General features: G+C 42.1%; 3 protein-coding genes across 10 annotated transcripts in view; 1 reads left to right on the top strand and 2 right to left on the bottom strand.

The window, feature by feature from the left end:
• prc1b (protein regulator of cytokinesis 1b) overlaps nucleotides 1–5,531 on the bottom strand; it is a 10,497-nt gene extending 4,966 nt beyond the window's left edge. For all 6 annotated transcript variants that reach the window (XM_013914266.1, XM_005746689.1, XM_005746691.1 and 3 more), the window contains exons 1-8: nucleotides 5,220–5,531; nucleotides 4,866–4,998; nucleotides 2,784–2,906; nucleotides 2,352–2,585; nucleotides 1,980–2,150; nucleotides 1,742–1,891; nucleotides 1,485–1,632; nucleotides 1,271–1,407 (exon numbers count right to left, since the gene is read on the bottom strand). In XM_013914266.1, the coding sequence (XP_013769720.1) occupies nucleotides 1,271–1,407; nucleotides 1,485–1,632; nucleotides 1,742–1,891; nucleotides 1,980–2,150; nucleotides 2,352–2,585; nucleotides 2,784–2,906; nucleotides 4,866–4,998; nucleotides 5,220–5,230 (1,107 nt within the window). In that variant the 5' untranslated portion in view covers nucleotides 5,231–5,531. The remainder of the gene's footprint in view (nucleotides 1–1,270; nucleotides 1,408–1,484; nucleotides 1,633–1,741; nucleotides 1,892–1,979; nucleotides 2,151–2,351; nucleotides 2,586–2,783; nucleotides 2,907–4,865; nucleotides 4,999–5,219) is intronic.
• A 78-nt stretch (nucleotides 5,532–5,609) lies between these two features.
• On the bottom strand, nucleotides 5,610–15,390 carry vps33b (VPS33B late endosome and lysosome associated). 3 transcript variants are annotated; one of them, XM_005746693.1, is made up of 24 exons: nucleotides 15,326–15,390; nucleotides 14,760–14,899; nucleotides 13,969–14,049; nucleotides 13,791–13,852; nucleotides 13,656–13,705; nucleotides 13,487–13,554; nucleotides 13,351–13,396; nucleotides 13,177–13,271; nucleotides 12,459–12,563; nucleotides 12,250–12,340; nucleotides 12,098–12,175; nucleotides 11,818–11,891; nucleotides 11,648–11,734; nucleotides 10,976–11,066; nucleotides 10,822–10,896; nucleotides 9,484–9,548; nucleotides 9,356–9,410; nucleotides 9,232–9,278; nucleotides 7,215–7,347; nucleotides 7,025–7,098; nucleotides 6,395–6,496; nucleotides 6,223–6,298; nucleotides 5,989–6,108; nucleotides 5,610–5,849 (listed from the first exon to the last, which is right to left on the bottom strand). In XM_005746693.1, exons 2-24 carry the CDS (start codon nucleotides 14,853–14,855, stop codon nucleotides 5,770–5,772), a joined length of 1,851 nt encoding a protein of 616 aa, XP_005746750.1. In that variant the 5' UTR covers nucleotides 14,856–14,899; nucleotides 15,326–15,390; the 3' UTR covers nucleotides 5,610–5,769. The 3 variants fall into 3 exon arrangements, with proteins under 3 accessions (XP_005746750.1, XP_005746749.1, XP_005746751.1); XM_005746692.2 differs by lacking the exon at nucleotides 15,326–15,390 and adding an exon at nucleotides 15,187–15,254; XM_005746694.1 differs by lacking the exon at nucleotides 15,326–15,390 and adding an exon at nucleotides 15,091–15,147.
• hddc3 (HD domain containing 3) overlaps nucleotides 15,239–16,124 on the top strand; it is a 3,644-nt gene continuing 2,758 nt past the window's right edge. Inside the window, exon 1 of the mRNA XM_005746695.2 lies at nucleotides 15,239–15,461. Coding sequence (XP_005746752.1) covers nucleotides 15,350–15,461 — 112 coding nt within the window. The 5' untranslated portion in view covers nucleotides 15,239–15,349. The remainder of the gene's footprint in view (nucleotides 15,462–16,124) is intronic.

The following is a 16,124-nucleotide window of genomic DNA, read 5'->3' as shown; positions in this document are numbered from 1 at the left end:
ACAACACAAAGGTCATAATTTCAACTAGGGCATTTTATAATTTAGTGAAAATATTTTTTTTGTTTTATTTTGTAGAAATAGAGGTTCCTGACAAAGTCAAAAATCCTTGATACAATAAACAAATGTATGTGATTTTTTTATGCATTTGAAATTTAAAATGGGTCGGTGCCGACCCTAACACGAGAGGAGGGTTAAAGCTCTGCCAGGCCTTTGCTGCAGCGCGTTTCACTTCCTGTTTGTTTGTGAAGTTTAGTCTTCAACAAGTAAAACGCTCAGTTGGGTTAAGATCAGCTGACTGACTTGGCCAATAAAGAATATTCCTCTTCTTTGCATTAATAAACTGCTGGCTTGCTTTGGCTGTATGTTCTGGCTTGTGGTCCATCTGTATTAATCAATCTGACTGCATTTAGCTGGATTTGAGCAGACAGTCTCTGAACACCTCCGAGTTCATTCAGCTGCTCCTGTATCCCTGTGCTTCAGTCCATGACGCCGTGTGTCACCGATGATGTGGTGTGCTTTGGATCATCAGCTGTTCCACACCTTCCATTCAGGTAGAGGTTGATGTCGGTTTCATCTGTTTGTCCAGATCTGTGCTGGCTTTTTGAGATGACTTCTTTTTTGCACCTTGCAATGAACCCTCTGCATTTACTTTCATGCAGTCTTCTCTTTATGGTAGACTTGGATACTGATAAGCCTACCTCCTACCTTCCTCCTGGAGAGTGTTATTCACTTTGTGAAGAATTTCTCATGACCATGGAAATGATTCTGCGATCACATTGATGTCTGTGGACATCCAGGTCTTTGTGTTGCCGAGTTCCCCACAGCTTTCTTTCTTTCTTGCACCAAACTGTAGATTTTGCCGCTCCTAATATTGCAGTAATTTCTTGGATGGATGTTTTTTTTTCTTCACAGCTTAAGGATGGATCGTTTCACCTGCATGGAGCGCTCCTTTGACCAATGTGGTCTGTTTACAGCAAAATCTTCCAAATGCAAGCACCGCACCTCAAACTGCAGGCTTTTTATCTGCTTAATTAATAATGATATAACGGAGGAATCGCACACACCTGCCCATGGTCCCTTTAAAAAAACAAAACAAAAAAAAAAAACGTGGAGGAGCTTCAGCTCCTAAACACGTCAGAGTCTCTAGAATGAAAGCTGAGTCTACACATCGTGTCCATGATCTAACTATAATTCAAATGTTTCAGTAGACATAAAACAACCTAATTTTGTGTCAGTGTTATACATGGACGTAGCTTCCTGTCAAACTCACCTCCAGCTCCAGGAAGAGTCTCCAGCTTTGCTCCCACTGCTGAACCCCTTCAAAAAGCTCTTTGTGATCCTCATAATGCTGCTTCAAGCGCTGGATCTCAGCATCGTGCAGACTTAACAGATCTTCAGTAAAGTCCTCTAAAACAATCAGTCAGCTTCAGTTTAAAAAACTGAACAAAAGGCGAAAAGAATGTGTGACAAACAAGAAAACCCACCACTAAAATATGGTGTGAAAGCCTGCCGCTGGTCTGTGCTGAGGAAGCACTTCTCCCAGAAGACAGCGATCTCAGAGCGGATGGCATCTATGACATTGCGGATGTTCTGCAGTTTGAGCTCCTCGAGACGCTGGACTTCTGTTTGTAACTGAGGAGGACAAATAAAGATCAAACAACACGGCAAAACAGCAGCCACAGAACTGGAACTCACAGCTGTCCACAAAGAACAGGAAAAATAATCTGCAGCATCTTCTCACCGCGTCCAAATTCCTCTTCTTGGACGTGACCATGTGTTGGCTGAAAGCCTCCCTTTCCTCCTGTGGAACCTGCAGTCTGTCCCACAGCTGCTGGATCTTCTCTCTGTGACTCTCACACATGGCCTCGTTCTCTGCCTTGTGTTCCTCAAGCTGCAAGATCAACACAGCATCAGTTAGCAACTCAACAGGTTGGGCTGAAATGACGATTTATGCAAAAAAGAAAAAGGATTCTGCTCACCTGGCAAAGAAGCAGTTTGAGTGATGTAATGTTGTCTCTAGAGAGGCAAAAAGAGTCCTCATCCTCACAGACCACGTCCTTCTCAAAGCTGGTTTCGGGGACACGGTCCAGCTCCTCCATGTATAAAATGATCTGCTTTTTGAGCTCCGTGAACTTAGCGTGTCGCTTCACCTGGAAACATGAAGCAGTCAAAATGTGATGTAACAAAGAGGAAAAAACAAAACCTGCTCTTCAAACAGTGCTGCACCCAGACTGATCTCAGCCTGTCCAGTGACATCTCTCCTGCTTGTAGTAGTGTTCATCCCACAGTTACTCTTCATGCAGCCACATTAATGTTCTGTTAGAGGTGTGGTTTGAACTATGAGGTCCTACCCTCTCTTCGTTCTGGTTGGCGATGTGCTGGTGGAAGTTGTCCAGTGTTTCCAGTGAGGGGACGGAGTCGGGAGCGATGCCGTACGGCACGGAGCACAGGACGTCGCACAGGTCCTGGTCCTGCTCCAGCAGAGCCTTCAGCTGCTGCATCCGCCGAGCCTTCTCCTTTATCAGGGCCTCCACCTGTGTGCGGATGTTCTTCTCTTGCTGGAGCATGCTGATGCCAGCCTCTTCCTTAATATGCAAACAAATTTAACAGCAAAAAGTTTTTTGTTTTTTTTTTAAAGTCACTAAATTGTCATTAAAGACATCAGCTGGTAACTACAGTGACTGACAGGCATGAAGTTAGAAATGGTTTTACAGCAAAGGGAGGAAGCAGCAATGACGTGTAATTAAATGTTTGATTCAGTTTCCAGTTAAACGCGCTGTTACCTCGAACACGGGCAGCTGAAGCTCCAAGCAGAGTTTCTCCATTTCTGTTTTGCATGTCTGAAGGCTAAGGATGAGCCTCTTTTTCAGAGATTCCTCTTCTTGAATCATCATGTCTAATAAATTCTGTTGGAAAAACGCAGCAAATCAAACAGGAGTTTAGTGTAAATATCAAAATTCTCTTCAACAGCTGATCACGGGAGGTTACTGTAATTATTTAGGAAACAGTCATTTCAATTTCCATTTCAGTTCATGAAATCCAGATATAATCGGCAACAAAGACTTTGGTAGTTAGCATACTGCTCCTTGTAAAGGTAAACCAAAGAGCTAGCACAGTTCTTCGTTTTAAAATGCACATTAGGATAGCAACAACTTACCCAAACTATGGTATCTGTTTAGATATTAGTTCTGATGTTTCTACTGAAATAAGGGGGATAAAATTAATTTTGAACAATCACCAATTCTAGTTGGGACTGAATCAGCTGATATTAATTTGCACTGAGTGGCAAAAATTGCTTTCAGTCCTGATGCACTTCTGCTGGTGTCATGACTTTCCTTGGCTTTGAATTCTTTGCATGTGTGGATTGGACAGGTTGTTACTGACTTCTGGTGAAAACTTCATGTCAATAGCACAGAAATATATTTACTTCCAGATGCATCTGATCTGCAGATAACTTTAACTCTATTGTAGTTTTTAGACTATAATAGGCATCACTACAGTGGCTATCAGCTTTCTTTTTGAAGCGGAGCTTTCAACTCTGAACAAACTCATAAAATGTTGTGTTTCATGGGTCACATGACTCCTCTCCCACACAAAATGAGCTGCATGTCTACTCCAATCAGATGATGACAAAATGATCATCTATAAAGAATCTGAAAAAATATAAACAGTAAAATGTAAGTGTTGCAAAAGATCAAGCAATGGATGCTGCAGCAACCTGACGATGCAGCACACAGAGCAGTGAAATAAACTCTCAGTGCTGCTGTTTATTTCTAAGGCTAGTGCTGCACACATAACAGTGAAACATTAAATGTTACCACAGCATAATGAAGGAGACGCTTTACTTTGTAGTCAGATCAGCAACAAACTGATGTTGCTGACCGAACAGGCAGAGGTGATGCGCCCTGCGCTAGTGGCTGCAGCTGCAGTGTAAAAGCCATCTGCTGCGACCGGCTGAGGTATTAATATCATCAGAGCTGTAAATATTTTCCACTGCCAAAGATCTCTTAGTAACAAGCCTTGCCACTCTACAGTCATATTGAAATATTTCTGAGTACTTGTTCAGGCAGATATTTTGAAGCGTTGTCTAAATTAGGGTTGTCCAAACTCCCCTGATGTCAGCAAGTCAAAAAAAAGAGCATGAGATAGCAAAGGGTGAACATCACAGAGAACTTGTCATTGACAAAGAGCACAGCTGTTCCACAAAGATGTAAGAGACAGGTTTTTCTTTTTGCCACAGTGATGCACACGTAACGTCTACAGAGTTGACGAAGTGTTTTTAAAAAAACAAAAGAAAAAAACAAAAGAAAAAAACGCAAACACACAATTTACATTTCTTTTAAAGGAATGCACTCATGTTTCTTAAGAGGTCTCATATTGCACTCTTCTGTTCTGCAAATGGATGATTCATTAAGTGTGACTGTTTTTATCCACCGAAGATCAAACTGAGCAGCATGTAAACAACAGATAATTCGAACAGAAAAACTACAATCTGATGACAAACTGCTCACAGGTGTGATGACTTTGCCCAAACACAAGGCTTTAAAAAGCCCCTCCCCCGGGAAGTTTACCTTCTCCCACTACCTTTGCTGTTGCAGATTTTCCGGATTCTTTGAATGTCTCCAGTCTCGTTTCACTCATAATGAATGCAAGCATCAATCCCATCCTTCTTTATTGCTGTCATTCAGATTTACACTCACCCAAAGCACCCTGCACCATCCTACACCATGATAGGACCCAGACTCCGTGAAACACCACTAGCCTAAAACTTAAACCCGGTCACAATCCAGCAGGTGCATTTGAGTCACTGACACATCAGCAGTGATCAGAGGTTACACATACGGTTACATGTGAAATGGTCTCACCTTTATGTGACTTTTGACTACATTAGTTCTCTGTAGTCTCTGGTCCTCCGGGATGCCGATCTCCTCCCAAATGTCCTTCAGGTGGCACAGCGCTTTATTCAGGCACGACACAGACTCCGCTGCGAGTACCTCGCTAAAAACAAACGCAGGAGACACCGTCGTTTATTAATACAAGATTCACAAGCTATCGATAATCCAGCCGTTCGTAACATTATAACAACAGCATTTTTGTGGAACACGCACACATCAATTACGAACTGCCTTTGACATTAGCTAACAGTAAGCTGCTAAGAGCCCAATATATAGTTTACAAACACTGACTCCACTGCGAGAAACAAAGAGACTTAAACATACCTTTTCCTCATCGTTAAATTCCAGAGCCCGTTACAATTACAGGTAAAAACCGTTTAAAACACCTGTGGAAAAGTCAAGCCTCAGACGGCCGCTTCTCTCCTGCGCCCAGTCCGTTTGTACACAGTTCAAAATACGCGACTCGCAGCGTCCCGCTCTCCGATTGGCCCGTGCTGCCAGTGCGCTCGTTTTGTGACACCATATCGGGCCGCCAGGGTTTCTTCTACCCATTGCATGCAATGAACTGCACGTCGTCAAGAAAACAAACGCAACGATCGCACGGGCGGTGCGCTGACGTCACGTAGTAGAACAGAAGAAACTGCAGTTAATTTTAAACTGATGAATTCACAGCAGAGCCGGGCAGCCGGTAAACGCGACTACATAGAAACCAACGAAGATGTTAAGAAACGTTTATTCACTTTACACATCTTTACAGTTCTCGCGTCACCAGAAACAGACCAGAATGAAGCATTTCTTTATCTTTAATGCCAGTGTTGGAGGAATGCATAGCGGCTCCTCAGCAGTTCTGTCCATAATGAAGTGCTGCCAGGCTTCATACGTGGTTGTCCAGCAAAGCCTCCAGGAGTCTGGAACTGTTTGTAATTGCAGTTGTAACCACAATGAATTTATAACCTGAGAGAAAAAAATAGAAACGGTTGTTATTTTCTGCTTTTCAACAATACAATAAAAAATACATCTCCCATTTCAGAAGATGTTTTTCACATTTTTTATTTTTGCCTAAGTGGCCCTTACACACCATCACAATGTTTACCTTTCTCTCTGCCGAGGAACCGAAGGGCCGAAATCTCAGAGTAGGTGCATCCACCAAGAAACATGACCAGTATGATACGCTGAGTGTCGTTCTTTCCCCTTGAATCCACGCCGCTGCTCCCTGATCAGAGAAGGAGAACAGTGATCAAATCTGTTAGACGTCTGTTACAACAGTCTCCTTTTCTGTTTTAGCATTAGTCTCAAACGGATCCATTATACCTGCCATTGAACTAACCTGTAACTGCAAATTCATGCCCATTTAGCAGCCTGGTGACTTCTTCAAGCCCCGTCCAACCGTCTCGCTCCAGCACCTATGCAATACATACCGGGAATAGAATTTTATTTTAAAGTTACCATGGCTGCCCCCCCATCATATCCACAGACTGAATGTGTCCTGTTTGACTTACTTGTTCGATGAGTTTGCAGCTCAGAGGGATGTAGGCACCACTGAAGATATAAGCCATGTCTCGAGGGACTCGCAGGTCATATTCTTCATCCGTCTTTGGCACCTTGATGCAAAATATGATGAGCACGTTACCATTTGACACAATCAGAAATGAAAAACAAAATGCCTTTAGGAAAAGTATGTGCTGTATTTTTTTTAAACTAAATAAAGTTAATTAAAGAGAATATATGTTACTGTTTTGTGTCATATATAGTGTTATGATTGCAGATGCTCGTTAAAAGTGTCAAACCATGAGGTCAGCCTATGTGAAAGAAGTAAACAGTGATTTTTTTTTTTACTTGTGGCTCTGTCTGATGTCACTGAGAGGACACTGCTAATATGGTCATCCCAACTTAAAACTCGTTTCTCTGTTTGGGCCAACCAATCAGAAAAAAGATTAAAAAGAGGGATGTTTTACAAGGAGAGGAGATTTTTTTAAAAGCCTTTTTTCCAAGCAGGATGAACACAGTGCTTCACCAAGGCTCAGTACACCATAGATAAGGTTTATTTTGAACCGTGAACCATACAAAGTTGTTCTTGTAGAGTCCACAAATACAACTAACCAAAGATGTTCACCTAAACAATAATTTACCAAGTTAAGTTTTCTGCTCAAGGCTCTGAAATTGCTCTTCTTTGCCAGAGAGGAAAAGGCATCTGTCAGTTTTCCTGGAAACAAAGAAGAAGAAGAAAAGTCAAACAGCACGTGTGTCTTGATGCACAGAGCAATGCAGGGTTTCCTGTAAGTGGAGAAGGCTAAAACTGCGCTGAGAAGCCACTGTCACCTGCAGTTTTATCATTAACCAGTTTGCCCACTTTGCTCTCCATTACAGTGAGCGTCTCTCCCGGCTGCTGCTCGACCAGCAGCCCAAGCTGCCTCAGGTTGGAAAATGTGAGCAGGTGATCCACTCCATAGCTCTGATGAGGTCAGACAGAGAAAAATGTCAGGCATTGGACCCATGGCTCTTTATCAAAATGAGCACACACTTAACAAGCCAAGGCTGGCAGCAAAGAGCAATCTGCCACTACAGGCTGCCTGATCAGATCTGTGACAACAGCCTGTGATGTCCCCAAACAGCTGGACGCTGCACGTTCTCCAAAGCATTACTCTAAGAGGAGGAAATGATCTTTGTTCAGCTACAGACTGATTTACATTTCATGCTCCAGTGTAGGGACAGGCTGTATTATTATTTTCCCCACGGGGTCAGACTGTTAAATTAAGTGAAAGCTCACAACGAATAAATGAAAAATTTAGTGATGATTTAAGCTGAACTCAGATTCTTTTACAATCAGATATTTGTGAGCCTACAAGTCCCGAGTCTTTGTTTAAAAAATACATTTCATTGTCATCTCAGGTTACAAAGATACAAACATCATTTGAGAAAGCAGCCGCTCTTTCCAAGACAATCATTGACACAATGCTGCATTTGATGAAATGTGAAGGTTGTTTTGTTTGAAGACATTACAGGGTTACTGAGATGGTTACAGGCATATTTGAGCTGCACAAAACACGCACAAAGCAAAGAAAGAAGTGTGTGTGTGTTTGCTATTTAACAGGCAAATGTAGAAACTGTGTTATAACTGTGCAGCTGCTTTGTGAGAAGTTCTGCTGTCAGCCTGATTTTCTCCGTCTCAGACGGGTTTCTCCTCGGCGCTCTGGTCTTCCAACAAACAGATTGGACTTTTATTCACCAAGAGCTCCAAAAATGACAGATAGGAGTGTTTTCTGGCACAAATCCCTTACGGCCAGTATCAGCCTACATGCTGTTTGTATACTTGAATCTTTTTTGAGCAAACATGAACAGAAAATAGCATTAAAAAATAAATAAAAATAAACAGCAGAAAATACCATTTCAAGCAAAGGTACAAAAATGCTGACACTAAAAGCTTTTGTACTTCTACCACCAGTGTTGGTCAAATTACTTGAAAAAAGTGATCAGTAACTAACTACTGATTACTTCCCCCCAAGGTAATCCTGTTACTTTACTGATTACTTATTTTCAAATTAGTTACTTAGTTACTTTTTAAAAACACGATTTACAACCTGAATAGGTTATAATCTTTTAACTTTATGCATCAAGCAAAAATTTAATTATATGCAGCATTCTCTGACTGGAAGAAATTTGTTTAACATTTAAATGTATTTTCTACACATTCCTGCACATAAAATAAAATATTTTTTGTGTTTACACTCACTCCTTCAAATAGATGCAAGTAAAACACAGCAGAAAATAAATAAAATCAAAGACTCAGCGGTCCTGTTGCTCTATTTTCAGCAGCGGTCAGTGGAAGAATCTGCGAGTTTCTCTGTGAATTTCCCATTACGTGGCAGCTACTCGGTGCTTGCTCGGACGTTTAGGGTTTTTTCGCTGTAAAAAGAAGTTTTCTTCCCACGCACAGCGGACGCTAATGTTTTTGTCACTTTTTATGGAATCAAACTCAAAGTAAGGTCAGTACTTCCACGCTTTAAACGCTGCATGCTCATACTCTCTCCTGCACTCGATATATGATCCATTGTTGATCTGCACACAGCTGTTACCACGAACGTCGCACTCGCTTACGTCACTGTCATGAGACATTCTCGCAAAAAGAAAAATCAAAAAAAAAATCACGGTTTTAGTAACGCAGCGTTCCTACGGGAAAGTAACAGTAATCTAATTACCATTTTTGCAATAGTAATCCCTTACTTTACTCGTTACTTGAAAAAAGTAATTGGATTACAGTAACGCGTTACTTGTAACGTGTACTGCCCATCTCTGTCTCCCACAACAAAAATACTCTGAGAGATTTGTTGTACCTCACCTGCAAATACTGTGCTTTCAATGAGCGGTAGTCTTTTGGCAGCAGTCCTGCAGGAAAACAGCATCACAATAGTTGTAAACAGGAAAGACAACAGTCTGTGACGAATCAGTGAAGGATGATTCACCGTTTTCTGTGATAGACAGCAGACAAAGCAGCCGCAGACTTTCTATCATGGACACCTAGAAAGGAGAAAAGAGTCATTCAGACTTTTTGGCAGTGCGCTTATTGCTGAACTCTTTTAAGAACACTCACCTGTCTGTTGATGTGCTCCTCTATGTAAGAAATGCATTCACGGATTTCAAATCCTTCCAGTAACACTGGGAAAGCACAAGGAAACAAGATTTGCTGCTCCTGGGGTTAAAACACTACAAACTATTATCTTTGACAACTTTTAGTAGCGGACACACACAAAATGAACTGAACCACTTAACGTGCAGCATGGAGACAGGAGCACACACAGGAACACAGGTGTGTTTGTTTACCCATCTCTGCAGGACTTTATTCCACATCAGTGCACTTCAAGCCAGGCACTGTTGTCTCACAGTAAAAGTTTCTATGTGGAGTTTGTTCTCTTAGGTTATTCTGGCAGCTCACAGAGACGTGGCCACAGGTGTGACTGTGAGTATTAATGGTTGTCTGTCTGTGTGGTAGGCCCTGCACTGGACTAGGAATCTGTCCAGGGAGTGTGCTCTCCCTCTTGCCCTGTGACAGGATAGGCTCCGCCCTCCTGTGGCCCTAAACTGGATAAGTGTTTAAGGAAATAGATTTATGGTTGTATGGCATTCTCAAGCCTCACATTTAAGTGCTAAAAACTACCATAAACCTAACTTAACTATGGTCCAAGTCTAAACTGTCACTGCTTATAATCCCACTCTTAACACTGATCTTACTGTTCTTCTCCCAGTCTTGGAAACAGGGCACACAGAAAACAATGCAGCAGTTTTAGGCATCACATCGTCACCAGTCCCCGTCGTAACCCAGGGAGATAATGTTGCTGCTTCAGTGACCTTTGCTGGGTTTATGACTGCCTGCTTGTGATGCATTTAGGGGGCATCTGTAAATTGTAGTAATAAAAAAAGATAACCCAAGTTACACCCTTCTCAAATGGGATCATCTCTAGTTCATTTAAAGTACTGAAAACATGAGACCCATCGGTCAGCAAAGTCTTTGGAGAGCTTTCATGTTCTTGCACACACGTATGAAACCAACAAACATGGAGCTTGTTTTGTGCTTTAAGGCGTTAAAGTCCCTTAACCTCCTAGGACCTGGCGTCCACATGTGTGGGCATCACATTTTGGGTTATTTAGACCAAAATAGACAATTTTGCACTACAAAAGTGATATCCACTTATGAGGACATTATACTGCTAGTGTTCGATCGAAATGAATATCCTCATATGTGGCTCTCATTTTTCTTAGAAACCAAAATCAGGTAAAGAAAATATCTGGTAATTCTTTGTTTTTACATTCATCGGGTCCCAATATGCCCAAATATCAAAGAGAAATTAAAAATGCTGCTGTGGAAGAGTTCGGGTCTTAGGAGGTTAAATGAAACGTGATTGGAACAAAGAGCAGAGCGGAGGATTCTTACAGTGTTCTGTCTTCAGCAGCTCCTGAAAGTCCTGCTTTGTTTTCTTCTTCATTATCGACTCGCTGGCACCAATGTCTGGAAGAGAAAATGCTCTTCAGCAATGCAGCCGTGCAGATATGGCTCGGAGTCAGCGGTAGGATACTGTAACACTCACGCAGGCTCAGCAGTCGATGTTCCTGCTTCAACCCTTTCAGCTCCTCTGACACAAACGTCTTCATCTGCTTTATGTCCATGCCCTGACGTTTCTGTAGAGTTATTAAAGAAAACCAGAAAAAAGGTGTTAGCTGTTATCCTTACTGGTCACTAATGCTTCAGCTACGTCATAATTACCCCACTGAAACACTGCAGGGTAACCTGACACTATGTAACTATGTAACTAAATGTAACTACACATCGCATCAACGCAGCCCAACACTACTGCGAGGGGTTCAGCACCATCAGATCATCCGGACAATTTCCAGATACTTTTTTGTTGTAGTTTTTGAGACAATAACAATTATAGCATCAAAGTGTCAAGATAAAGACTCACAAACGTCACCCCAGCAAATTCCTGGAGCGAGATCACTGAAACTACTGGAACGTACAGAGAAAGAGGAAAAACTAGAGGGACAAAAATGTTTGCTGACCTAAACAGAGAGCGCAGACGCAGGAGCATTTTATTAGTTTCTATTGGCTGGCATCGCACATAAAACACGACCACGAGGTAATAAACATGTAACGCACCAATGCAAATATAAATGCCATTTTTCAAGGTTGTGCCGTACAAAGACTCTCCAAATCGAGCCACGGGTGCAATGATTGCTAAGCAGTATCAACATTCACTCACGTCATATGCAGTCTGCAGATTCCTGGCTTTCTGACTGAGAAAACCAAAGACGTGGGAGAAATGCTCATTTCTGATTTCACTGAACACCTACAAAACATTAGACACACTTTTCTATTAGAATCACGACAATTAGCAAAGTGCAGCTGACCGCAGACTAAGACGAGCCTTACCTTATCGTGAGAGTTCAGCATCACTTTCACACTTTTGTCAGAGGCGGTAACATCAGGTCCAAACTCCACACATCCTGCACAACAGTTGGAATGATCACACAACATATGGATATTTTTTAAAAGTCCCCCAGCCAGCGCTGGGGGAAACACCACAACCAGCGGCGTGGCTTCAAAAGAGCTAAGAAGGAGGGCGAAACGCTCTGCTCAAGAGGTCAGAGGTGACGTGTTTCTTCCAGGCATAAAGTGAACGTGTGAGTGGATTCGATTTACTGACACCTACCACATTTGATTCTAAAGATGTCATCAACAAGTCCTTCGTAGACTATTTGTGAGCACAGAGGAGTAACAAAGTCCACATCTGCAATGATAACGACGACATTAGAACGGGAATGGCACGGCCCATCGTCCTCTGAGATCACTGCGCCTCCTCACCTCTGTCAATAAGGAAAACATTCCCAATTTCAGCCTGACGAGCTTTTTGTTCTCCCTCTTCGACCTGCTCCCTCCACGACTCGTACGCCATCTGGGATCACACAGAATTACCATCAGCAACAGACCAAAGCAGGTGACGGACAAACTGGACGTGAAAAAGTTAAACTAGTTTGTATCAGACTAGCTTCTGGTCTCTAATCTTACAGCACCTTTGAGCAGCGCCCAATCCCGTAGACCTTTGAGAATGGGCCGTACAGGGAGTACAGGAGGTGGAGAGCACTGCCGGCGGTCCTCACCCAGCGCTGGTCTCCAGCCTGGAAAAATACAGGATGCATCAGAGATTTTGTAGTTACACTTCTGATTCAACTACGGGCTTATAAATTCAGCAATGAACAGCTCAAATGTGATGATTTGTTTCACTATGATTATTAACACATTAGTAACACTACAATGCCCAGACTTCCTTTGTGCGGTCGGCTTCAGAAATGAGGAAATTAAGGAAAGAAACGACGAAAACTCAAAACTAAAGCTCGAGGACAAAAACTGTGACACATCTGGACAACGGTACGAGCAGCTCTGTGTTTCTCACAAAAACATGTTTGGATGTCAAGGTGTCTGTAAACCACGTGGAACAGTAAAAACACAACGAACTTCAGATTTCAGACTGAGTCTATAACGTTTTATTCAAACGTCTAAAACTGAATCAAACACTGATGCAGAGCAACAAGTCATGCATGCATCCAACGAGCATGTGAGGCCAATATTTCTTTTCTTTGCTTTTCATCATTTAGGGGAAACAGCTAGCTCATTAGCTGCTCGTGTTCACTCATTAGTCTGTGTACTGCTGCAGAACCTCTTCACATTAATAAATGATGACTAAAACACTGACTAGAAAAGGATTTAGACAAGGAATTGGCCTCTACTAACCAGGAAGTTGTCTTGAAAGAATTCTGGCAGCTCCAGACTGATGATGTCATCATCAAGAGGAAGCAGGTAGAAAGGCCACTCGTCTATGGACACATCTACAGGAAAGGCAAAAACAGCTTTTACACTTCTCCTCACTCACACTCGTCATTCCTGCAAAAAGAGAAAGATGCCTACCGCCAAAGATCCCCTGCTCCTCCAGCACGGCCTCACACGCATAGAACTGGTAACACAATGAAGGGTCAGCAGGTCAGTATCAAGCACTCGAAGCATTACAAGTACAGCACGGACACAAGACAAGAAAGAGAAATACCTTCTGAGGGGTAAAGATGATCTTGTATCTTCGGGATTTTCCAGGTACCTTGTCTGTGTTCACTACATCTGCAACAAAAATGCTTTGCTTCAGTTTCATCCATTTTACCCAAAAGACTTTATAATAAAACCATCAAGACAAGAGATAAATAAAAAGAATCTCCGTTTACCACATATCCATTTCACAGTTTGTATTCTTGGACGGATCAGGAAACAGAGCCTGGAAAAAGAGCAACGCCACATTGTCAGGTGGGCGCGTCAGGTGTGTGGGTACAATTCTGTAAGGTATGAAGGTGCATGCTCACTGATCTGAGGTGCTGATAACAGGTTTGTGTTCCACTTTGTAGAGTTTGTCCACTTCATGTTGCTGAAAGAAAATGGGGGGGGGGGGGGGATGACCAAAAGCTTTTAAAGACCTGCTGAAAGTGCAGTAATCCTGAAGAGATCAGAACAGGCAGGCGAGCAGCAGCTGATGCAGTTCACCTTTAGTGTTGATACATTTGCAATACGATCCAGCGGGCTCATCAAGTCTGCCTCAATGAACAGGTCCTTCTTCCCGGGCAGCTGTGACACAAGAGAACGGCTTGTAGGACAATCTGCTCTTCACAACACAAAAAGCATCGCTTGTTTTGTCTTCACCGAGTTGGAAGTACATCACAAACTAATGCGTGCATGGCTTAGTCTGCACACAGCTTCTACACTTTCTCCACTGATTCTGACAATGTTCATTTTAGCCTAATTAAATGAAATTAAACTGTAAAACTGAGTCCTAAGGCAAAAGTAAACTGTAGTTTGGTGGGGACAATTTTCATGTTAAGACAGTATAGTTCAGCACATAGGAATATTTCTCAACATAAAATCTCAAGTGAATCGCTGCAACCTTAGAAATAGACATGATTCTGCAGCAGAATTCACTCCATTAGCTGGTGGGCACTTTTAAAAGCCACTGCCAGTGAAACTGCTTGTTGTTATCTCCATAAACACAATTTATAATTCTATAAAACAAACAAGAAATACAGTAGACTTCATTAAAAACATAGAAGGCCAAAGCGGTCTCTATTTTCTGACATCACTGAGGTCCTTCAACATCTACCGGACGCTGCTCAGGATGTTTGATGAGTCTGTGGTGACGTGTCGTGAATGGGTGTGCAGTCAAATGATAAAGTATAATAATAAAAAAACAAAAAAAGAAGAACAGTGCCATATCCATGCTATACATGCCAGTCATATTACTGATGTGTATGTCTTCGGCAGGAGCTGTGACGTGCTCCTACCTGTTCCAGCAGGTAGATGAGCTGATCTCTGGCCAGCCTCTTGAGGATGGAGAAGTCGGGGAGCTCCGGGGAGTCTCTCCTGGCACTGTGAGCCATGCTGGACACACGACGGAGACCGGACAACACTCAGGCATCCACGACTGGCATAAACAAAGAAAATAAATAAATAACTCATATACAAATATAATGTTTAATAATGGAGATACAAAAACCAGCAGAAACATATAAGACAGAGATCTGTGCTGTGATTATCCTCCCTGCTGGCTTAGCTTCAAAGCTAAAAACACATTCATCATATAAATGCTGATATAATCGAATACGCTGACAGTACTTTGTAAAATTCTCCCTCGAAATATAAAATTAATGCCAGAAATTTGACCGTTTATGTCTTTTGAAACATAACGCTTTATCTTAAGTTAGCAGCTACCTGCTTCCGTAGCTAAAAAAGTGGAATGATCCCACGACCAGTTGTTTCCCCCCGGATCATAATACCAACGGACCGCTACACTTGCTCGAAAGACGTTGAAAATTAAATAACCTAATAACGCGGTTTTTTTGTCACTGACCTGACAGGACGTGATTTTTACACCATGAACTCAGACGCAGCTTTGTTGTTAGAAACTGTTCAATTTGCCGCAGAGAAACACCGCAACCAGCGACGTAAAGATCCAGAGGGAACGCCGTATATAAATCACCCCATAGGTAGGTGTGTTTTTACGGTAGTATGATGCATTCACTGCCTGTACGTAAACCCGTGAAGTTTCTCACTCTTATCTTTAAAAGAAAAAGAAAAAAAGTTTCTGATGTTTAACTGATACGATACCGGAAGCCGTGGAAGGAGGAGATTGAATTAAAACCCAGTTATCAAACTTAATTATGTTCATAATGGACATTATATAACAGTATCTGCTGCGGCGACACCTTGTCAACAAGGGAGTCGCCGAAAGGAGCGGTATATTAGAACTAACCAGTCAAGTTATCAGGGTTTACTCGCCTACTACAGCTATATCACTAACATTATATGTTTACCATTTTATGGCAACAAATAGTTTTGCAGAAACGATGTTTCTGCAAAACCTTTATTTACCTTTATTTTTATTTGATTCTAGTGATAATACCCTGCCGTGTAATAGCGATACGTTATTTTTCGACTTTAAATTTGTATAGTGTATAGTCTCACGGGGAGGTGGAGGTCGATTGATCTGGTTTTTTGTTCAGGGGTACAAAACTAATGGCTTTTTGTGTGCGGGGGATTTAGCGGCATCTAGTGGTAATGCCGCAGATTGCAACGAACCTAATATCTCCTCCACTACTCACTGCTCCGTTTTTCTTTGCTGAGCTAATGATAGCACTTGTATGGAAGCC

The sequence above is a fragment of the Pundamilia nyererei genome, unplaced genomic scaffold (assembly GCF_000239375.1).
Source record: "Pundamilia nyererei isolate P.nyererei 1_Seehausen unplaced genomic scaffold, PunNye1.0 scaffold00181, whole genome shotgun sequence".
In the NCBI taxonomy this organism is placed as follows: Eukaryota; Metazoa; Chordata; class Actinopteri; order Cichliformes; family Cichlidae; genus Pundamilia; species Pundamilia nyererei.
The sequence above is the reverse complement of the archived record's forward strand: the minus strand, read 5'-3'. Positions and strand labels throughout refer to the sequence as shown.

What these genes read in the sequence shown, in the direction of transcription:
- vps33b (XM_005746693.1), bottom strand. Translation starts at nt 14,855, where the DNA reads ATGGCTCACAGTGCCAGGAGAGACTCCCCGGAGCTCCCCGACTTCTCC. An exon ending in TCATCTTTACCCCTCAGAAG is followed by an intron (nt 13,397 to 13,486) that starts GTATTTCTCTTT and finishes TTGTGTTACCAG; the next exon opens with TTCTATGCGTGTGAGGCCGT. An exon ending in GCTGCTGAAGACAGAACACT is followed by an intron (nt 9,549 to 10,821) that starts GTAAGAATCCTC and finishes GTGCTTTCCCAG; the next exon opens with TGTTACTGGAAGGATTTGAA.